The sequence below is a fragment of the Pteropus vampyrus genome, unplaced genomic scaffold (genome assembly GCF_000151845.1).
Source record: "Pteropus vampyrus isolate Shadow unplaced genomic scaffold, Pvam_2.0 Scaffold65, whole genome shotgun sequence".
Lineage (NCBI taxonomy): Eukaryota > Metazoa > Chordata > Mammalia > Chiroptera > Pteropodidae > Pteropus > Pteropus vampyrus.
Window position 1 is genome coordinate 519,209 of NW_011888846.1, and position 17,459 is coordinate 536,667.

The 17,459-nt window shown below is 46.1% G+C and overlaps 1 protein-coding gene across 1 annotated transcript in view; it reads left to right on the forward strand.

Moving 5' to 3' along the window:
* Positions 1-17,365, forward strand: part of RGS8 (regulator of G protein signaling 8) — a 23,979-nt gene extending 6,614 nt beyond the window's left edge. Inside the window, exons 3-6 of the mRNA XM_011361205.2 lie at positions 1,750-1,851; positions 2,639-2,703; positions 15,717-15,883; positions 17,131-17,365. Of these exons, the coding sequence (XP_011359507.1) occupies positions 1,750-1,851; positions 2,639-2,703; positions 15,717-15,883; positions 17,131-17,313 (517 nt within the window). The 3' untranslated portion in view covers positions 17,314-17,365. The remainder of the gene's footprint in view (positions 1-1,749; positions 1,852-2,638; positions 2,704-15,716; positions 15,884-17,130) is intronic.
* Positions 17,366-17,459: the final 94 nt, after the last annotated feature.

Here is a 17,459-nt window from a genome sequence, read left to right on the forward strand (position 1 = left end):
CAGCCCGAGCACCCCCTTTCCTTGAATTCACGGAATGGGATGACTGGAGGGCCCTTGAGCAGTTGCTTGCACGGCCTTGGTGTCAGAGCACCCTGTGATTTGTCAGAGTGAATGGACACCAGATGCTCACTGTCGCGGGACAGAGGATGGCTATGGTCATCGTTTTGCAATGCCACGCAGTCGATGGCCTCGCGATGCGCCCGGCTGAGACGGGGACACGCGGGCCCAGTTTTCTGAGGAGAGGCGGTGTTTCTGGGAACTTGAGTGTTCCAGCCTTGAAAGTCTCCTTCCTCGGAGAAGGGCTGTGGAATACAGACGTCTGTCCTCACCGAATATAATACCAACCCGGCCAGTCATTTGTTAGATTTCTGTGGACAATTACCCTGGGGATAAAAACCCATTTCAAGTAAAAGGAAGAGATAGAAATGGATGACCCTCTAGTGTCTCTGCTTAGGATTTGTGAAAAGGAGAAATGGGAAGCCAGGCTAGAGGGACCTCCATTTCACATGGGGTGCGACATCTTCTAGGACCATCTCCGCAGAAGGTTGTTCCCAATGTGGCCTGGCAGTCCCCTTTTATAAGTCATTCTTAAGTCCTGATCTTATTACACCAAATTTCTCCATTTACCTTTGCCCTCCATGCGAGGGGTTGCCATGGCTAAAGGTCAGAGGTCACCAAACTTATTTTGTCCAGGGTCAGAAAGTAAATATTATTGGCTTTTAGGGTCATATGGTCTGTGTTGCAACCATCCAATTTTTCCCATGTGGTTGAAAGTAGCTTCGGACAATATGTACACAGATGGGGGTTGTTGCGTTCTCATAAAACTTTATTTGCACAAACGGGCATCTTACAGGCTGTAGTTCGCCAATCTCTGGTTAAAAGTAAAAGGAGGCTAATATTGGGAATTGGAAAGAGACATCAGCATAAGTTCTCACTGGATTCTCCGCAGCGGATAACTATTCAAGTGTCTGGCCCTTAGGAAAATAAAATGTGTGAGAGTTTTCAACATGCATGTTAAACTTTCAAACATGCCGATTGCGATAACCCAAAATATAAATAGGAATGCGAGAGCTTAGTTGAGTAAACAGAAGAACTGACCAAGGGGACGCGGGTTCTTCATGGCCGCGTGTGCCAGTGGCCCTCGTCCTCACCTGCAGGCATCGGTCCTTGCTGGCCTGTAGCCATTCGTGTATATCCCCAGGTTTGCGGGATGAGTGGGAAGAACGTGAGTCGGAAGCGACCTGCCTCGAAGCCCCATGCTTAGTGCTCTGAGACGCCGTGATACGCACCCATATCTCATACGAGCAGCCTCTACTCTCCTCGGGAGCTTTGCAGTCAGGAGCTGCTACTGCTGCTCCTTTGAGCTCCTAATGGGTGAACAAAATGTGGATTGTTATTTTGTCATCACTGTATTTCCTTTCCCTACAGAGAATCCTAATTTAGAAATTCTTCCAAGCTAACGACCTTCATCGACTTACCATCAACTCGCATGTCAGCTTTAAAAAGCATTAGGCCTCTAGGGGCAGGGGACCTATTACTATTCCTGTAGTCAAGACAGGGAGTGAGAGTGTCCCTTGATCTTCTAGGTGTTTCTCCTCTTGTTCATAAAATCTTCAGGGGCCGCCCGGGGAGGGACGGGGAGCGGGGAGGCAGTGCTGGCTCCTTCGGCAGCAGCTCCGGGGGCTCTTTGTGGAGCTGACAGCTATTATCATGACAGTCCCCGTCCTTCTGCCCCTGTGCTTGTTGCAGGAACAAAGGGATGAGGACTCGACTGGGATGCCTGTCTCACAAGTCAGACTCGTGTAGTGATTTCACAGCGATTCTTCCCGACAAACCCAACCGTGCTCTGAAGTGAGTAGTGAGCAGCATGGGCGCTTGGCACCCCTGGGTGCCCACTGTGTGGGACCCAGTCTTCTCTAGTGAGATTTGGACCCCCTGCCTCTTGGCAGCTTCCTTTATATCCCTGGACACGAGAGAAAATGTTCATTTTCCTTTTCAAAACATATGACTTAATGCAGAATACTTTTTTTACTCCTTTCACTTTTAAGAAAACCACATTACTCACCACTCTGACAAAGCCGCGGTGAAGGACGTTTTTTGATTCTACTTAGTTGTCAATCCGAGCTCTTGATTTGGAATCGAACACTCCAATCTACTGTCAAGATCTGCTTAGGTTCAGATAACCTGGATTCAGTGCCTCTACTGCTGGCACTGGGTTACAGGATGTCACTGATGTTACCTCATTTAACATTCGCAGGTTCCATGATGGGTGTACTTGTCCCCCCAAAGTCGAAGAAATTAAGGCGACAGTAAGAGTCATGAGTTCAGCCTAACTTTTCTGACTCCAAGATCAGCTTCTTTCCATTGTTATCTTGACCTTTTTAAATCATTGATTTACTTAGCTTTGTTTTTCAGGCTGAAAGTCAATATACTAAATTCACTGAATTCCAATTTTGGGATTTTCTTCTATCAGTTACTTCAGAATATACAAATTTACAGTGACAGAATTTCAGGGATCCGGGCATGGTCTTCGTTTGACCCCAGTTATTCTGATTCGTTCTCCTAAGTAAACCTCGGCGGTGGTTAAAGGAGATGGTCATTTCAGAAATATTCAAGAGGGACGTTTCTTCTTTTCTAGGAGACTATCCACGGAAGAAGCCACAAGGTGGGCAGATTCCTTTGATGTGCTTCTCTCCCATAAGTGTAAGTAGAATTCAGGTTTCATCCTGTTACGGCAAATCATCCATTTAGTAAGAGGTGCACCAAATGCCCACCATGATCCAGGTACCGTGCTAGGTGTCCCCGACAGCCCCAGTCCCTGCCCTCACGGAACCCCCTGTCTAGATAGGCATTTAGATAACAAAACATAATTTACATGGAATGGAAAGAGGGCCTTCTTTTCTGTTTTCTGGGTTGAAGATGTGGTCCCAAGGAGCCTTCACGTTCTCAGAGGTTTAAGCAAGAAAGAATTTAGCTTAGGGAGTTGGAGTGATGTGTTCAAAAGGAAGGAGAGAGTCCCGGTCCATCCCAAATCTTATTTACGAATTGAATGACCTCCCGCCAAGCCACTGGAGAGCCTCGGGTTACTCTCAGCGAAATGAATAGTCTGCGAATTTTGTTATTTGCTCGAGTTGGCAGAGTTTTGATTTTCTTGTTGCTTTTGATTGGGGGAGTTTCCTGCCCCCGCTATATTACACCCCTCAATTTGTAGCAGGGTGCAAGTTTTGCTAGGACGCACTTCTGCCATGGCTCCTCTTCCGTTTTCCCTTCTCCTCATCTTTTATGCCTTTCGTCTCCCACAGAGCAGAGATAGTTGTGCATGTTTCGATGTGGGGAGGGCACTTTGATGGTGGCCAGACTTTTCGGCCCCGTCTTTTTTCTCATCACGAGCAAGTCCAAATTCACTGGAGGAACGTCAGATACATGGCAGTGGGAAAGCAGGGCTGAGAAAGGGCTTTTGAAGAGACAAGAAGGTTTCACACAGATATTTGGTGCTCCCCTGGAATTCATCTTGTCAATGTTAGAAGTCCTGATTGATCCGGGAACAAAAGGGTTGCTTCTAGTTTCGAGATTTGTTTCCACTGAATGGGGGACCGACAAAGTGAAGGGTGTTGCTTCGTAGTCAGACCCGTGTTCTCGATTTTGACCCGGCTCAGCTCCTAGATAGTTGAGTGGTCCTGACGGAGTCCTTCGGTCTTTAGAAGACGTCTTTAGAAGTGACTTTGCTTTCAACTGTATGAGCAGTCTCCTCTGACTATGCCTCTGATCCTAATACCAATTAAGAAAAATTCTTCATTAGATTTTACAATGAAATGTGAAACCAAGGATAAGCACATATTGCAGCAAGTAGTTTCGTGAGACAAGTAGTCATTTTAGCGTCTATGGATTACACATAGGAAGGAAAACGAGGCAGTGTAGAGACAGCATATATAACATATGGCTATCCCCCCAAACAGAAGCTTATGTGGCTCATTTGCCAAAGTAATGGCATATGTATGATAATGCTTAGGGTTTGACAGTCATGCCTGTTGTTTATGAGGCTATTCTGACTTATTTTCTGGAGTCTGGTTAGGCGAAACGAGTATCACTAGCAGTTTACACCTTTTCTGGCTGGATTTGATTCAAGGTCATCTTGAAGTTTCATTTCTATTTCAGGCTCATGACTGACTCACTTAGGCCAAGTCCCTGAGGCTGTTTCCTCATTTTAAAATGGGGATAGAAATACCTGTGTGCCACCTGTCACCCGGATATGAGGATCTTTATAGGAAGACACCTTTGGATAAGTTTGGGTTCTCGATTCAAAGGTGTTTTATAAGAATATGGTGGTAGCTCTTTTTTAAATGATGCTTTTACTTATCAAAGGCAAAATAAAGATGCCTTGAGAATAAAGTTGCAAATTTTACTGCCAAGTATTAACGTTAAGCTGTTATAGACAGTTTTTGGTGGTCAAATGAATGGATGGAAGCTTTGAGTATGTTTGGGTTACTGCAGTGGCAAGACCTGGAGATTTAAGAGGTTTAATTTTATTTGTTTGATTCAATGACTTTTAGACCTGAAGACACTTGGTTCCGCTTCTGTCTGGGATGCTTTTGGTTTCCAGGAACTCTGTGACACTCTGCTGAGCTGGAGATTCCACTAAGGGGCGAGAAGCTGACGCCAGATTGCTTCTTTGGAAAACTACTACAGAAATAGGCTTTTTATACTTTGAAGTTCTGGGATTCTTCTTGGAGTCTGATGTTCTGTTTTTATTTCTGTGCGGCATGGAAATAAAAAGCCAATGGAGTGAATGTCTTTGAGAAGAAAGGGGTCTTTGTTCAGGGGTCACCAGCAGGATTTCAAGATTTTAGAACTTGAACACTTACTCCCCGTGAAGGCTGTGCAGGAGTCAGAGCTCAGGTTACCTTTAAGAGCATTGACAACTTTCTAAAGTCTAATTAATTTAGGTTAGTATTGTGACTCAATTAGGGCTGACGAAGCTTCTCCGCAGGGATTGCGTGTGTGCTGGTCCCTTAGGAGGGACAGTGGTTGATCAGAGGTGTGCAAGGCTTTCAATTAAGACAACAAAATGTCCTAAAAAAGTAAAGAAAGGAGAATCACTGAATGACTGGGCTCCGGGAAAATGTGCATTAGTCTAGAACTTACTCCCTGGTAATTCTCCATAGTTAGGCAAGTTGTCCTCCCCAAGTTTTCTATTTCAGAAAATTTAGATAATTATTTTTCAATCCACGGAATATACTTGCTATCCTTGCTTTGTTGGGTGTCTGGGGCACTCATCTACTTTTAAAGAGGTGTATCGAATATTCGTTATGTACAAAGTCTATGACGAGCAGTTGGTTGGCTGACGACTAGATAGTCCCTCCCTGGTGAGACAGTGCAACTTTCTGAGAAAACAGACATGCATACAAATAACACAAGAGATCATGCAGTGTGCTGACTGCAGGCAAGGGGGCCTTAAGATTTCAGATAGCATCCGTGCTCCTCTTAAATTCTATCTGGCAGTGTTAGAAGTCCTCACTTCTGGGGGCAGAAAGGCTGCTTTTCAGTTTAGAGCATTGTTTCCATTTCATCAGGGAACGTATTCCTGCACAATGAAGAAGAACCTGGGCTGGGAGTAAGGTTTTGACCCAGCTCTGCTACTCAACAGCTGGGCGGCCTTGATGGAAGCCCTCGTCTTTACTGTCAAGGACCTGGAGTAGGACATCTCGGAGGCTGGATCCGATTCTGCCCTCTTGTTCGAGAAGGCTGTCTGTAGCAAGCCTTGGCAGTAACTAGTCACCTTAGGGCAGGTGGTTTGAGTCAGCGCTGCCTGCAGGGTTATGTAAAACTGCTTTCAAGCCGAAATGGCTGGAGCATCCGGGACTCCCGTGTTATGACGTCTTTTCCTCTCCTTGGTAGGGTCCCACTGTGCAGGGAGCACCTCACAGATTCCAATCTCGGGGAAAAAAAAGAAAAAAAGAAAGCAAGTTCACTATTTTTTAAACCTGAAAAAAAAAAAATCTGGAGGGCAAATATTTGGAGCAGTTTTATTTCTGATCACATTTGCTGACAAGTGCAAGTGCGAAGCTGAAGAAGCACCCACGGAGGTCTGGGAGATAATCACTTGCTGAGTGCTCTCTCTTTTTTAACTAACAAATGAAAAATGAAATTAAAATTGCTGATGGCTTCATTAGATAGGGAAGGATTTCTAATGTGCGTTAATTTGGCGTCATTTTCCTGTTCATCCAGTGGCAATTACAGTTGGTATCTGAGTTGTGCACATAGTCTGCCCCCTAGGCTGTGCGTGTGCACCTGTGTGTGTGTGTGTGTGTGTGTGTGTACCCAGAAGCCTTTCTGTCTCTATGGCTCATACCCGGGAGAGCGAAGGCCCCAAATTGTGTCTCTGCTTTCATTCCTCACCAGGTTCAGGCATATGCTTGTTATTCATCCAGCTTTTAGTGGGACATTCAGTCCTTAACTGAATCAATTCTCTCTTCCTCTCTCTCTCTCTCTCTCCTTCCTTTGTTTTTTAGACATAAAAGTTGGGTTCACTCCAGTTTTAAGGTGCAGGTGTAGACAGGGTTCCTTCCCCTTTCCTCTCACCCCTTTCAGCCTGATCCCATCCCTGGATGACAGGGCCCCTCGGCCCAGGCATCTCTTCGGTCCTTGGCTTCGTTTCGTTATTTTTGCGCGGAGCATGGCTGGTCTACGCTGACCTGTCCTCGCCAGACCCAGGGAAGGCTAGGTTAGTGGAATAGTACAGTTGAAAGCTCTTTTGCATTTTCGGAGTTAGCATCCATCGCTGAGAAAAGGAGACCAATAAAAAAGCTTTTAATTTTTAAAAATTAGCCTTTTTTTGGGATAACGGTTGAGATATAGAAAAATATAATGACTTGACCTGGTCACACAGCCACCAAGCCTAAACCCAAAATCAACAAACGAACACTAAAATTACCATCTCACGAAATTCCTTAATTATTCGTCCAAACGGTCTTTAGCTTTAGAATATACAGTTTAGAAATCAGGTTTCATTTATTGCTCAGCCCACCCCACATCCCTCTCTAAGCCAAAGGCTCTAGAACAGTGTAACTCCAAGTGCGATCCAAGGAAGGATTTCTTAGACCCTGTGGAGAGCTGGCGAGAAATGAAAATTCTTGGGTTCTCCCTCAGACTTAATGAATCGGAATCTCTGAAGATGGGGCCCAGCTCTCTCTTTTCCTCAAGCTCCCCAGTAACGTTTCTGCTCACTGAAGCTTGGAAAACACTGCTCTGAAACACAAGTATGTACAAGCATGAACCTAGAGCATCTCGGTTTAGTGCTCGGTAGGGCAGGTGGTCTGTAATTTCCAAAAAAACACACTAAAGGCTGCATCACAGCTTCCCAGAGTTCTCAGGCCGCACATCCCTTTGATGGTAGGTCATCTGTGTATCGCAGATTCCACATATGTAGCAGGTATGGTGGAAGGTGTTTGCAGTGGAAATAAATATGGTAGGTGTGCTTTCTGGATAAGTTGAGGATGAGCATTAGATAGAAATATGTGAAGTAGAGGTAGGTGGAAAAGGAACTTTTCTTTCTCCTCGCCATCCTCTCTACACTGTTGTAATTTTTACCTGCACCCAGGAACGTGGATCTGTTTACCCTTTATAGGAGAGCCTGGACTATAAAAGGCAACTATTAAAAGCTTATTGAAAAATGTTCGAATGAAAGCAATTAGACAGGCCTCCAATACCCATCTTGTCCCTACCCAGCTACATGACCTTTGGCAAATGACACAAACTCTGCGAACCTCGCTTTCCTCATCTGTAAAAGGAGAGCGATGAGACTTAGCTTATAGAGTCCTTGTGAGAATTAAACGTGACGACAGTTGTGAAAGGCTGAGCATGACGATTTATTGATACACAGAGAAGCTCCATAAGAGATAACTATTTTATTATTTTTGTTATAACACAACATTAAATTCATTGAGAACACAGGCATTTCATGCCTCCTATATGCTAGAGATGCTGTCAGTTTCTTGTGCCCCCAGACGGCTGCGGGTCGAACACTGGCGGTCGGTGGGGCCATGTTAGAATCACAGGAGGGCTTATTCGAATCCCATAATACCTCACCCTCTTTGCCTCATGAAGTTCTGGCAGCCCTTCCTCACCCCTTCCCAGTTCGTCCTCAATGTACGTAAGAGAACCCCTCTGGGAGGTAGTTTTTAAAAGCCCAGTAGGTGAATCTGATATGTGCCCTCCTTGAGACTCCCTGTGGTCTTCTTGTTCAAACCAATGAGACAAATATTCCTGGACACTTAATTTATGAAATCATTCAGACTGTAGAGGAGCGGACATGGAGTTTTATAATACTTCTCTGGTGTTAAAAAAGTCACTTCTGAATGGCTAACCTTTCCCTTGTTAGGGGCGCTTGTTTGCCTCTCGTTTAATAGGCAACTTCCTTGCTAACGTCTTATAGCAGTTGCAGATACAGGCTCTAGCTTGCTCTTTCCGTGGCTTGATTCAGCTTCTGGTTGACAAAATAGGAAGGAATTTTGGAATAGTAGTTGTAAGACCCAGGCTGTTCTTACTCTTCTGCTACCATGGTTTAGGAATAAGAACCCATGCGACCTTTGAGCTGCACCATTTCCTTGTTCCTAAGACCTCCCGTGTCCTTTCTGGCTCAAAGGCTCCAACAACCAACTATACATCCTACTACTATTATAATATATCATCTTGCTATATATATACACCAACGAAGGAGAGATCATTGAAGAAAATTATGTTACTATAAGACAGAAGTCTAATTAGCATACCAATTGCTTGCCAATAAATGCCAGTAACTGGAAATAGTTTGTTCTCTAGATAATTTCTCTACCTAAACCTTCCTTAGCCCCAGTTATGTTTCAAAACAAACATTTATTTGTTTATTTTATCAATAACTCAAAAGAAAGGCTTTGATCCTGACGCTATTCTCATCATAAATTTTAAATTAGTGAACTTGGTTCTGAATGAAAACGGTTTTGATTTTATACATGTATTTTCTTCTCCTGTTCTCTGTCCGACCTTGAAACCCATTCACCAGTTTATTTTTTTCCAGTTGATCAAGGATGCGAGAGAACTCTGGTCTTTGGGACTGTACTTTGGTAAACAGCGAGCTCAAAAAAAAAAATTATTCTTGTGATCTTGTATTTTTCCAAAGCCAGGAACTGAGCTAGGCTTAAGCCCACCCCCGATGCCAGCTAAATCAGGGCTCCTGGACCTTGAACTGTTACCTAAGCCGCCCTCCCTGCTGCACCAGCTGCACTGCTCATTCATAGTGACCCAGTTTCCTTCCTTATGTAAGCACCCTGCATCAAAGAACCATAGGGAGAATGCCGGCGGCAGGCAGCGTGCGCGGCCACGGGATGTGTTCTTGGAGGTTGTGCGCATGCTCAGTAGGACGCCAATATTCTGCCCAGTGTTCCAGGAATTCTGGACACAAGCCTTTCCCTTCTGCGACTAGATAGATGCTAATCTCAAAAAACGTGGTAATGTTTTTAGAGCCTGGACTTCTTAGAGGGTCCTACAAAGAAAACCAAAGTGAAATGCAAAAAAGGCAGATCCTCCTGTTTCTCTTCCAATTTCATGAACTGTTCACCTTTAAGTGACCAAGATTGTTTTTGGGTGTAATGCATGTCATGTTCTGTGTGATAACTCCTTAAACCACTGAAGTGCCGGCATAATGGTCACCAACACGTATGGAACACTCACCGTCTGAGTGTCAGGCTGTGTGCGCTGTTTACAGGGGTTATGTAAACAGGATCGTCCCCACTGCCCCACGGAGCAAGTGCTGATAGGCCTTCACGTCACTGACAGAGAACCGAGGCACAGAGAGGCTAGCATCTCGCCCAAGGCCGTACTTAGCTAGTGTGTGTCAGGACACAATCCCAGGCAGAATAGCTTCAGGCATCAGAGAGAAGTCACTCTGTCCCCCTGTCTGTGGGGTTGGTGGAGGGAGGACTCCAGTTCCCTGGGTAGAGGGGACAGAGCAGCATCTGGGGTGCATGGAGGGGGTGCATCAGGGCCCCGGCAAAGGAAGTACAGCTAAGCAAGGCAGTTAACACCGAGAGACGCCAGTAGATGCAGATGAGCCTTTCAGGGATAAACCAGCATCCTGCATTTTGAACCAACTCCAGTTTAAGAACAAGCAAAAGGGGCGGGTCCTGGTGGACAGAAGGGGAAAGATGGAAAAGGGGGTGAAAATGGACAGAGGACAGAAGAAAATGGGGAGAGCCAGGGAAAGACGCTGAGGGGTCAGGGAGGGGACCAGATGAAAATCTTGCAGAGCAGAGGGAGAAGGTGACAGAAAGGAGGAGAAACCACAGACGGGGAGAGATCCCGCCGGCTCGGGTTCCACAGGATTCCTTTGCTAGGTCACGTAAGCAGGAAAGGTGGGTCAGGTGGGGGACCAGTGGTCTGCATACAGAAGCCCCCCGAGGCCATCTGCTCTGAGGAAGGGGCAGGGGTCCTGCAGCAGTCAGAGGCTTTCTACCCCTTTCTCACTTCCATCGTTCCCTGGTGAGGATTCTCTTTGCACAGTCCTCCATGCCTGCCTTGCTCAGAGCCCGCCCTGGACATATGAAAGGGAGCGGGGAGGTTGGGGCTGAGGAGGGTGGGCAAGGAGAGGATTAGGGCTGCCGCAGGCCAGTCTGTGCAAGGCTCGGTATGTTTTTCGGAGTCTTTGACGCAATCTTTACCCAGATGCTGCTGTGGCTCAGGTCCAGGCCCTCCACGTTGCCTCGAGCTCTTCTCTTGAAATCCCAGGCTAATGGCAAATGTCATATTTGCTTTGGTTCCCCTCCCACTCCTTCCAAAATCTGCCCTGGAAATGCGGTGGCCATATTTTGGAAGGAGGCCGCCTGCTTTACAAGGTCATTGAGCCATGCTTTTGCAGCATCCCCAGGCCATAGTTGGCACATGTGCCTATCTGCTCTGTGACAAGACACAGCATCTTGAGCATGATGCTTAGAGTGGGTCTCAGTGCTGTGGGAAGTAAGAGAGTTTAGGCAGATTCCAGGTTATCTGTGGTACCTAGTGGCCTGAGAGAAGCTGATGGCAGAGGTGTCCTCCTACGGGAGAATCCCCAGCCCTGTGAGTCAGATGACACGTTTGTTCTGCTGTGGTCTTCTTTCAGCACGGTTGTCTGATTTGGGGTCAATGTCCATCCTTGTTTTGGAGAAATGATAACGTGGGGCCCAGCAATGGTCCCCAGAGGAAAGACAGGTTAAGTGGCTCTGAAGTCACCTAGATGTGTCTAAATTCACTTTCTACCCCTTACTGGCCACATGACCATAGACATTTAACTTAAACTTTCCAAGATGAGAAGACCTGGGCTCTGAGATGTTAAGGCACTTTTCCAAGGTCGCGCAGGACTCAAACCCAGGCTGTCTGACTCCAGAACCTCTGCCTTGATAATAGGGTTGGCTTAAGGATGAAGTGGGCTGATATGTGTCTATTGGACAGCATAGAACTTGGCCTGGGGCAAGTCCTTGATCGATATATGATGTGATGACGTCGATGAAGAGAAGGATATCGAACAGTCGGCTGAGAGTTGTGTCTGATGCAAGCGTGTCTAAGTTACGACGCTCCATCTGGGAGAGTTCATCAGATCCAACTCTCTCATTTCACAGGCGAGACTCAGTCACGCTGAACGTGCGGTCCAAGGTCATAATTATGGGGCTGCCTCTGAGCAGAACCGGTGGTCCCGACTGAGGCAGTGGCTCTTCCACCCCAGGTGGGACAGGCAGGGCTCGGTAGGCTGCCTCCGAAAAGCTGCCAGATAATCATGAGCTGGCTGTGAGTTCACCAGACATTTTGCTCCAAGTCCCCGTCCCTGCCGAGACAGTCCCAGCTGCCTTCAGTACTATTCACTCGAGTTCTGCTGCCCATGCCCATCCTTGCCTCTGCGTTGTTTTTCTATTCTCAGATACTCCTCCGCCTTCCTCAGTGACTTTTCACTTTCTCCCTGCCTCATCCATCTGTTGTCATCATTCCTAGAAACATCACCCTCCGTGGTGTTACTCATGGCCTCCTCGTCTGGCGCTGCGCTGGCAATCGCTCCCTCCACTCCAGCGTGCATCCAGTGGGCCTTGCCATTGTGCAGAGACCGGACCGCCGTCTCACATAAGAATGTTGGCTTTGTAGTTTGGCGTCCTTGCCACTCACTACCTGTGTGACCTTGGGCACGTTACTTAACTTCTCTGAGCTCCATTTTTCTCTCCACGAAATGGCAAAAATATCAGGACCAAAATGCTATAACTTTGCTGTGAGGAGCAAATGCAATAAGGTTCAGAAAACATTTGGTGCGGTGCCTGGCCCAAAGTAAGCAGTCACTAAATGCCCGTGGTGGTTGTTTTTAAAATTTCTCGCTTCAACTTGTTTTTTAACCTCCTGTTTATCCTTCTCCCCTTCTTCTTTGTCCAAATCTGCCAGGTCCTAAATCCTTGCTCTTCTCCAAGTTCAAGGTATATTTACTAGCCTGGAACTGGTGCTCCTCTCTTTGAATGATGGGTGTACCCCAAAACTAAAAGTTTTGCTCCCTTCCTGGTGTGTCATAACCCTCCCCAGGAACTAAAATCTACATCATTATAATTGTTTGCCCTTTTCTTACCTTCTTATTAATTTTTCCGAAGTAGCTGTTCCAAACTCTTTCCATTCTTACATGTGTCCCCACTACAGCACACACTGCACATGTGATTATTCGATAAATCATTTTAAATTATTGCTACTGTCTGTCACACTAGACTGCCTTGCTAGTTCTGTGAGGCGGCGACTTCATCTGGTTTACTCATACCATATCCCCAAAACCTAGCACATGGAGGCAGACGGCCTGCACCCCAAATTTATAAAGAAGGTCAAGGCCGTTCGACTTGCTGTTCACCTCCAACACATCCCTTCCCTGATCATCTCTCTCTATTGTCATCCACCTCGCTTTCTTTTCCTCTCCTTTTGATTTTAAGGAAGACAAGTTCTTCCACTTCTTGACCCCTCTCCCTCCTTCTCTAGAATTTGCCTTTCCTAGATCCTATTTTTCGCATCTTTACTCTCTCTCTTCCTTTGCTCTTTCCCTGCACACGTATCTGGAAATTTCTTGCTCTGGCATCAGATGGACCCAGTAGGGAAACTTGGCTCTTCTCGCCAGCTCTGCGCCTGGGAAATTTCTCCAACTTCTGTAAGCTTTCGTTTCTTCCTGTGGAAAATGAGAGTGATACTATCTACGGATCAGCGTTGTGAAAAGAAATTGAGCTGGTGTCTGTAAAATTCCCAGCAGAAAACATGGCGTATGGGAAATAAATAAAACTCCCTGCCCCAGATCTCAAATAAATCAATAAAACGAAAACCCTGCTACCCCTTGGTCCTACACCCTCTCCATCTGAGATGGGATAGGAACTCCTTTTTCATGCACCCAAACTAGAAAATTCCCTGCATTCACATGCAGCCTCGCCTCTTGCCCTCCATCATAATTCTGTTCCGTCTTCCTAGGGGCAACATTTTATCAAGTAAACACTTTCCTTTAACGTCAACTGCTGCTCGACAGGTCTTTTCTGACTAGATTAACATTTAAACATACTCAAGACTGTCTTACAAAAAAAGAAAGAAGAAAGAAAGACAGAAAGAAAGACAGAAAGAAAGACAGAAAGACAGAAAGAAAGACAGAAAGAAAGACAGAAAGAAAGACAGAAAGAAAGACAGAAAGAAAGACAGAAAGAAAGAAACCCAAAACCCAAACAACCCAAAAGAATAAAAAACCCTCTTTTCTCACCTGCAACTTCCTTCCTGCCGTGCTGTCTGATCTTTTTCTTCCCTTCTTGCAAGAGACTTCGAAATGAACTCTTTCTACTTCCCCCTCCTCACTCTCCACTGTATTTACCACAGGATGGCTAAGGCCCCCATCACACCGCTAAGCCTGTTCCTGCCGGGGGTTGCCGAATCTCGTCACTGAATCTAATGACCACTTCTCACGCTGTATCTAGCGGGACCTGTGAATGGCACTGGAACACGGCGGCCACTTCCTTCACCTTGAAATACTCACTCCCCTGGCCCAGCAGAATGCCTGGGTCACGTAATGGGTGAATGAATGAATGAGCGAGTGAACAGAGAGGGCAGGCAGTATTGCTGCGTTGGATTGGGAGTCAGCATACCTCGTGTGTTTTTAACGCTGCATATTATTATTACTCGTGTGCACTCGGTCAGGCCACTTCTCTAAGCATCTGTTTTCTACGAAATGGAAGAAGCGGAGCACTGTCGCTCAGATGGTTTCACAGGTGTTATCTCTTTAATCACGTGAAGACCCAACGAAGCTGGGACTTAGATGAAAAGAGAGAACGCCTGGACCCTATATAGCGTGAGGCCAGTTTCCTTAGCTGGGTTCCTTCACCTATACCACTGAGGGAGGCAGAAAGGTAATTTTCTTCCTTTCTCTGGAACTGGATTCGGCTTGCTCGCAAGCACCTGTTTTTGCTTGATGAAAAGCAAAACAAAATCGAACACAAACAACAAACGATTCTCCCATTCAAGGAATTAAATCTCTGCTGGTTTAAAAACAGCAGGCTCTTCAACTGACTCTTCTAAGTCAGCGGTCCCCAACCTTCTTGGCACCAGGGACCGGTGCTCCCATGAGAATCTAATGCCTAATGATCTGAGGTGGAGCTGAGGCAGTGATGCTAGTGCTGGGGGCGGCTGTAAATACGGATAAAGCTTCACTCGCCAGTCTGCTGATAAACTCCTGCTGTGCAGTCAGGTTCCTAACAGGCCACAGCTGATACCGGTCTGCAGCCCAGGGGTGGGGACCCCTGTTCTAAGTCACTTTGCATTTTTCTTTTAGATAAATGCACAGTGCCATGGGTCCTCCCATTCCTCTTTCCCTTACGCTCCCTGACTACAGCAGGGGAGGGCCTCTGGCTTGTGGTCCTCAGGTCCTCCCTGCGTCCACTGATAGAATCCATGGCTCTTGTCACATGTGGACCGGCCACCACTCAGGGGCCACCTTGCTGAACCCCTCCCCCAACCTCTCATCGAATGCATAGGTTATCAATGAATGTTATGTCCAGGCGGTAACCTGGACATAACCCTGCTCATCTTACTCTGATTGGAGGCTTCGTTTGGCAATATGCTTGATTAATAAAAATGAAAGGGTAGATTAATTATTAAGTCATTGAGTACAAAGTTATAATTAATCTTAATTAAAACATATAATTTGGTAGGCAAGATCTTTTAAAATAAATTATCGATGGAATTAACCATCAAAATACGGGGCCTCAAAGGTGTTTTAAAAGAGGCTGGGAACCGCATCCATGGGCTAGAATGGTGTTTCCAGCTGCATTTCAGTACGTGTTTACTTTCAGACATTATTCTGGTCCTAGTGGAGAATTTGCCCTGAGGAATTCATACCTCTCTCTAGTTTGTCTTATAACAGATTGGATTGTTTTCAGGGTGGTTGACTTGGATTATGGTAAGGAATGGATTGTATGCATTACTTCAGTCTAATTAGAAACACAGACTCACCAGTAGACCCAAGGGACAGCCAACTCTGCATTAGAGGCCAGGCAGTGACCACCGAAGTGTCCAAGAGAAAAGTCCCCAGGAGGATATGGAGGGGCACTCGGGGCTAGTCAGTCAGGGCCCCTCTCCCGTGATGACTCCCTTCCTCTCTTTCTTCTGCAGTTCCTGAGCTTAAGCTTCTTCCTATGTCTCTTCTTCCCCACCTCCCTCCACATCCACAGATGGGGTGGCTGCGTTCCGCGCCTTTTTGAAGACGGAGTTCAGCGAGGAGAACCTGGAATTCTGGTTGGCCTGCGAGGAGTTCAAGAAGACCAGGTCAACTGCAAAACTGGTCTCCAAGGCTCATAGGATCTTTGAGGAGTTTGTGGATGTGCAGGCTCCGAGGGAGGTGTGTTGGCGGTAGTGGGCATCTTGCCCCACCCTTATCCATGGCTCCTGGCTCACATCTCCTTCCTGGTGGGGGTCTGAGCCAGGCTCCATGGGGACTTTCTTCTGAACTGAGCCTCCTTGCTCTGATGGCTCTTGATGAAAAAGGGATCGTTTGAAGGGGCAGAGCCAAGGGCTGGTATAAAAAGAGCTCTATCAGGAGTGTTTTAGCTGTCTGTCCATTGAACATATGCCTGTGGGAGCTCTGTTTCTATAGAGATTCTGCAAGGGTAGACACCACTGAATCCATGCTAGTTTCCTAGTGGGAGGCAACATGGCTTTAATGGAACGAGCACCCACTTTGAATTCTTGTTCCAATCTCGGCTCCACCACTTACTAGCTGTGTGATCTTGGTCAAGTTACCTAACTTCTCTGAATCACATTTTCCCAGATGTAAAAGGGTATAACATCACCTACCTTTCAAGACTACTCTGAGTATTAGGGATAAAGCACCTATGGAATATTTGTCACTGCTTATTAGTGAATAATTATAATCATTTATATTATTTTATGATAACTTATCATAAGAAAATAAATTTTTATGTACTGCCGTTCTGAGATATAAAACAAAAATTTTACTTGGGACGGTTTTACAGAAGAAAAGTATCGGCTATAAAACTTTGGCTATCTGCGAGTTTAGGTGCATTTCATACCTAGAACTCTTCAATGATGCTTTGACTTGGGCCACAGGAGGTCTTTGGCCAGTGGCCAGGGTGCTGTGGGCTTCTTTTAATGCTGCTTGGAGCACAGATGAGCATTCTAACCATGGTGTTTCTTCCTGGGGCATTTGTTTTCTTAGTATTTAAGAAAAGACAAGAGGGCGAGCTTACTTCAGGTAACCTGCATTCATACCTGTTTCGAGTTTAACTCTTTGTTTGACATTGTAAAGGCCTCTGGATTAAGAGTTAAGTGAATTGGGGTTTTGCCTTGGCGTTGTTACTAACTTTTCATATTACTTCAGACCAGCTTTTTAGTATCTTTTTTCTTCAGTGTTCTTATCTATAAATTGAGATGAGGAATATCTGGTCTTCAGACCTCATAGGATTCTTTCTAGGATCGAAAGGGAGGACCTCTATGAAAGCGGTTTGAAAAGCAGCAATAACCATACATATATAAGATGCTGTCACTGGTTATTACGTGGCTAGGACCAGCCGCCAGGCACCTTGGCCCTTGAGAGCCTGTGACCATGCTCTCTGTTTGTGTCTCCAGGTAAACATAGACTTCCAGACCCGAGAAGCCACGAGGAAGAACATGCAAGAGCCATCTTTGACCTGCTTCGACCAAGCCCAGGGGAAAGTACACAGCCTCATGGAGAAAGACTCTTACCCCAGGTTCCTGAGGTCCAAAATGTACTTAGATTTGCTGTCCCAAAGCCAGAGGCGGCTCAGTTAGACCTCAGATGGGGACTCTGGGAGATCACCGGCTTTCCCCTCCCCTCGCTACCAAGACCATCTTCTAATGTGAAATGTCATAGGTGTTCAAAAGCAGTGGTGTTTAGGTTGGGAGGCCGGGGGCGAGGAGGGGATGAAGGGCCGTTC